We start from the raw sequence: 6000 nt of genomic DNA, 5'->3' as shown, positions 1-6000 counted from the left end.
ACCACTGTGGCAAGGCCGCTTGTAACGTCGGAAATGCATATCCTCCTATTTCCATCTATTGTACTATAAATTTTTTCCTTATTTTGTTATCTGAATATATGACATTTCTGTGTCTTTATATATTGTAATTGTTTTACCATTTTATATATTACAATATATAAAGACACAGAAATGTCATATATTCAGATAACAAAATTATATATTGTAATTGTTTTACAATTTTATAAATATATATATATATATATATTACAATATATAAAGACACAGAAATGTTATATATTTCCTCATATATATATATATATATATATATACACACACACACACACACACACACACACACACACACATATATATATATATATATATATATATATATATATATATATATATATATATTTATGTCGATGTGTAATTGGTTTGTTTTGTAAATATTATTTGCATTTTTACGTTGGGTCTTGCCTAGGGAAAACTATGCAATCGAACGATTGCATCGATAGGTCGTGTGGAGAAGCAAAGTGTTTAGGATCTTGGGGAGTGTTAACACTGCCGCGTGGAGCGCGGGCAGAGCGGAATCTGGCTGGAGTAGGGCGGTGGAGCAGGTGTGTTGAGTGACGCTCCCACGTGTTGCCGCGCTTTCGGGGTTTGGCAGCATGTAATTGCGCTCGACTTGCTATGATAGTTTCTGGCACAGTGTCGCGGACGGGAAACATTAGCTGGCACACATCAAGAGCCCGTTTCGCCTGGTGACCGTGTCGAGAAGAAGGCACGTCAACATCCAGCTTCTGCAACAGCGACGGCTGACAATGAGTGATTGTCGCCACCTCCTCGATTGACGACTTCAAACCTTCAATCAACCAACGAGGAAGTCTGAAAGCACGTAAAGTTTTAGAACTGTATGGCAGAACTCAGCTTTTCAAACTGTTCCATTTGCATCACTAAAATACAGCAACTTAGCATGAACCTTTTTTGCTCATTGTCCCAATTGCATTACCAAGCAGGGTCCCTTTCATTTCCGAAATGAACCCGTGTGTCGTTGAAATTCAAACTCCAGCATTAAAGTAATATCATTCCAGTTCACTTCTTTAATTTCAAAGTTCAGTTAAAGTATTCTTAGCTGGTTACAATAACCAAACAGAACTATATTTAGATTACACAAGTACAAATTAAGAGTGCAAGTTTTGTTACCATATTTTAGCGTAGTTGTGACTGCAGCTCAGCTTGGTACGTACTAAATTTTACTATTGTTAATTGTTCAGAATCATTTAATTCAAGTTCAAAGTTAAATCTCTTATTTCTAAATTGCGTAGATTCAAGTTGCTTTTGAGATGATTGTTGGGGTAGCCCAAGACTAACCTTATTTTATTTAATTTCGAAGTGCTTCAGAAACAAAGTTCACTATTAATTTCAGTCACTAAATTAACTTTCAGTTTTCCGGTTTTATTAATTCTTTTGCTAAATTAAGTCAGAGTGTAGTGAAATTTATTACTTCTGACAAATATTCAGTTTTCGCACAACACGTGTCAACCTTCAGTTGCCACGCTTTTAGTGATAATTATATGTGCATTAACCTTTCTTTTCCAGTTATTACAGTAGTTGTGCATAGGACTGGCGACCGTAGTTTTCCCCAAATCTCAAATATCTAATTAACGCCACTTAATTGTTAACGTAACGACCGCACATCTACTTTCTTTATTACCCTGTACCCTTTGTCAAAATTGATTTCCACCAATTTCATTTGCAGTTTTCCTTTCCTTTAGATGTAACCCTTCTTCCCTCTTTACCGACAAATTAACTTCGGTGACGATTGCTTTTCCAGATCTCCATTAGGCACACGCGGCGACGCTGCAAAAGAAGACACCCGCCCCCGATGGCACCCCCACGGTGGTACGACAAGCTGGGGAGGATGTGTCTACACAAACGGACGTTGCTCCGGAACCTGTAGCAATACAGGAAACCGGGGAGACGCCCATGGACGTGGTGCAGCCTGTACCGCCGCCGCCACCGCCGGATGTGGAGAAGAGGCAGCAGCAGGACAAACAAGATCAAGAGGGAGGAGGGATGCACTCTGAAGTCATACCTTTCCCGGACGTCACGAACCTGCCGGCGATACTCAAGAAGATCGAAACCATGGTGCGAGAGGGGCGGTACGACGTCCAAAGAAAACCCTACCTGTGGCGGATATCGGGCAATTATGCTCGAATTCGTCACGAAGAAGGACCTCCACACCATCAACTCGAACCCAGTCTTCACGCCGCGCGACTGGGGCTTCATCTTGGAGGATGCGGTCGCGCGGCTGAAGAAAGAAGTCCGAGATGGAGAGAGGAAGCTCTCACCCGAGCTGGAGTCTGCACTGAACAACATCGCGCGCGAGGGGAAGAAGAACTAGTACACTAACAGCCAATATCACCACCATCATGCCTGCATGCTGGCAACCAGGATTTATCACCAATAACACGCAAGGACCATCCACAACGAGAGGCAACACTATTCCAACCCGTAAGGATCTTGGAGGAACAGCTATCCACAGCTTAGACTCCAAACCTCGGGCCAAGGACTAGGCCCGTATGTATAGCGTCAGCATCAGGTACACGCGGTTTAATTTTTCACTGTCATTAAGGTCGATAAGTGAGGGGGAGGTTACACATTGACGAACTATCTATATACTTACACATAATTAAGTCTATCCGAAACCCTCAGAGCGAGAGTCCTAGTCGCATTTGTACGGTTTTTAAGAACGAGAGTCGCAACGTAGTGTGTGGCATATTGCGGGGTACAGATGTAGATGTAGGAGTACCCCCAGTGGGTGAAGACGGGTGCAGGTCGTGCAGGGCGCTGCTGTGCTGCGGACTTGACAGCCAACGCGCGGCCGTTTCTCTGAAAAGGTGCAGCGCGTGATTCACCGTGACTCGGGACAAAGCCCGCTCCGGGAGGGAAATACGCCGCGGACCGCAGATCGGAGTCCCAGCTGTCGAGGCGTTTTCGCAAGTGTGTGCGGTGGCGCGGAAGAGGCGCGCGGCCACCGCTGTCTATATGTCGGCCCCCCTCTCACACCCCTCCCTCCCCCTGCTGACGGTGTAACCAATCACGCGGAGCGATAAGCCGGCAAGCGAGCGGACGTCGGCGTCGCGGCGCCGCGAGCCGTCAGTCGCTGAGGAGACGCCGGTGGTCGGTGGATGGCGCTGTCTGCGGCGACGACATGGAAGACGGCGTCCGCAGGAGAAAGGTAACCACAGCTCTGGCTCTCACACTTGACAGCCGGCGGTGAGCCTGCAGCCGAAGCTGCATAACTTAGCTGTTTCCACAATGTCATACCTCACTGGGGTATCAGGCAAAACTTGTGAATGGATTCAGGTTTTCTTGGTAGGGGGGAAGTACACAATGTTTGTCTTGGATGGAGAGTCACTGACAGAAGCAGAAGCACCTTGAGGAGTACAGGAGTGTGTTAGCGACCTTGTTCTTCGTGTTATACAGGGTGGTCCATTGATAGTGACCGGACCAAATATCTCACGAAATAAGCATCAAACGAAAAAACTACAAAGAACGAAACTCGTCTAGCTTGAAGGGGGAAACCAGATGGCGTTATGGCTGGCCCGCTAGATGGCGCTGCCATAGGTCAAACCGATATCAACTGCGTTTTTTTTTAAATAGGAACCCCCATTTTTATTACATATTCGTGTAGTATGTAAAGAAATATGAATGTTTTAGTTGGACCACTTTTTTCGCTTTGTGATAGATGACGCTGTAATAGACACAAACGTATAAGTAGGTGGTATCACGCAACATTCCTCCAGTGCGGACGGTATTTGCTTCGTGATGCATTACCCGTGTTAAAATGGACCGTTTATCAATTGCGGAAAAGGTCGACATCGTGTTGATGTATGGCTATTGTGATCAAAATGCCCAGCGGGCGTGTGTTATGTATGCTGCTCGGTATCCTGGGCGACATCATCTAAGTGTCCGGACCGTTCGCCGGATAGTTACGTTATTTGAGCAAACAGGAAGTGTTCATCCACATGTGAAACGTCAACCACGACCTGCAACAAATCATGATGCCAAAGTAGGTGTTTTAGTTGCTGTCGCGGCTGATCCGCACATCAGTAGCAGACAAACTGAGCGAGAAACGCGAACCTCAAAAACATCAACATCGATTGCACCCGTACCACATTTCTATGCACCAGGAATTCCATGGCGACGACTTTGAACGTCGTGTACAGTTCTGCCACTGGGCGCAAAAGAAATTACGAGACGATGACAGATTTTTTGCACGCGTTCTGTTTAGCGACGAAGCGTCATTCACCAACAGCGGTAACGTAAACCGGCATAATATGCACTATTGGGCAACGGAAAATCCACGATGGCTACGGCAAGTGGAACATCAGCGACCTTGGCGGGTTAATGTATGGTGCGGCATTATGGGAGGAAGGATAATTGGCCCCCATTCTATCGATGGCAATCTAGATGGTGCAATGTAAGCTGATTTCCTGCGTATAGTTCTACCGATGTTACTACAAGATGTTTCACTGCATGACAGAATGGCGATGTACTTCCAACATGATGGATGTCCGGCACATAGATCGCGTGCGGTTGAAGCGGTATTGAATAGCGTATTTCATGACAGGTGGATTGGTCGTCGAAGCACCATACCACGGCCCGCACGTTCACCGGATCTGACGTCCCTGGGTTTCTTTCTGTGCGGAAAGTTGAAGGATATTTGCTGTCGTGATCCACCGACAACGCCTGACAATATGTGTCAGCGCATTGTCAATGCATGTGCGAACACTACGGGAGGCGAACTATTCGCTGTTGAGAGGAATTTCGTTACACGTATTGCCAAATGCATTGAGGTTGACGGATTATTTTGAGCATCTGTTGCATTAATGTGGTATTTAGTGGTAATCACGCTGTAACAGCATGCGTTCTCAGAAATGATAAGTTCACAAAGGTACATGTATCACATTGGAACAACCGAAATAAAATGTTCAAACGTACCTACGTTCTGTATTTTAATTTAAAAAACCTACCTGTTACTAACTGTTCGTCTAAAATTGTGAGCCATATGTTTGTGATTATTACAGCGCCATCTGTCACAAAGCGAAAAAAGTGGTCCAACAAAAACATTCATATTTCTTTACGTACTACATGAATATATAATAAAAAATGGGGGTTCCTATTTGCGTTGATCTCCGTTTGACCTATGGCAGCGCCATCTAGCGAGCCAACCATAGCGCCATCTGGTTTCCCCCTTAAAGCTAGACAAGTTTCGTTCTTTGTAGTTTATCGTTTGACGCTTATTTCGTGAGATATTTGGCCCGGTCACGATCAGTGGACCACCCTGTATAGTAATGGCCTTGCGGACAATATTAATAGCAACCTCAGACTTTTCGCCAATAATGCACTTACGCACGAGGGCTATTCGGAGTGGAAACCATAGACAGCGAAAATCCAATCCTATGAGGCTTTGGATAGATGTGTTGGAGAGTGTCTCTAGTATGCCTGTCGATCGCGTCACATTGATCTTTTCAGTTCTCAGCGCACAGTGAGCACTTCAAGATGCCCGCAAAGTATGGATGCCTGTGAGAGATTTTGCCTGATTTCATCCAGCCCACATAACAGTCATGCATTTCCTTCTTCTTGACAATTCTCGGCCGCACACTGCAGTGGTAATGAGGACGCTCCTGCAGCGTTTTCGATGGGATGTGCTTGATCACACGCCGTACAGCCCGGACTTGGCACTCTCTCATCTTCATGAAAAAATTGTTCAAATGCTCTGAGCACTATGGGATTTAACATCTGAGGTCATCAGTCCCCTAGAACTTAGAACTACTTAGACCTAACTAACCTAAGTACATCACACACATCCACGCCCGAGGCAGGATTCGAATCTGCGACCGTAGCGGCCGCACAGTTCCAGACTGAAGCGCCTAGAACCGCTCGGCCACACAAGCCGGCCATCTTCATGAACCGCAGGCTATGAGGGCCAACATTTCGGCACAGTTGACG

At 45.6% G+C, this 6000-nt stretch overlaps 1 protein-coding gene across 1 annotated transcript in view; it reads left to right on the top strand.

The window, feature by feature from the left end:
* Positions 1–3157: 3157 nt before the first annotated feature.
* LOC124711740 (calcium release-activated calcium channel protein 1-like) overlaps positions 3158–6000 on the top strand; it is a 147533-nt gene continuing 144690 nt past the window's right edge. Inside the window, exon 1 of the mRNA XM_047241951.1 lies at positions 3158–3223. Within this exon, the coding sequence (XP_047097907.1) occupies positions 3197–3223 (27 nt within the window). The 5' untranslated portion in view covers positions 3158–3196. The remainder of the gene's footprint in view (positions 3224–6000) is intronic.

Source organism: Schistocerca piceifrons, chromosome 8, assembly GCF_021461385.2.
Source record: "Schistocerca piceifrons isolate TAMUIC-IGC-003096 chromosome 8, iqSchPice1.1, whole genome shotgun sequence".
NCBI lineage: Eukaryota > Metazoa > Arthropoda > Insecta > Orthoptera > Acrididae > Schistocerca > Schistocerca piceifrons.
This window is presented reverse-complemented; position numbering and strand designations above follow the sequence as displayed.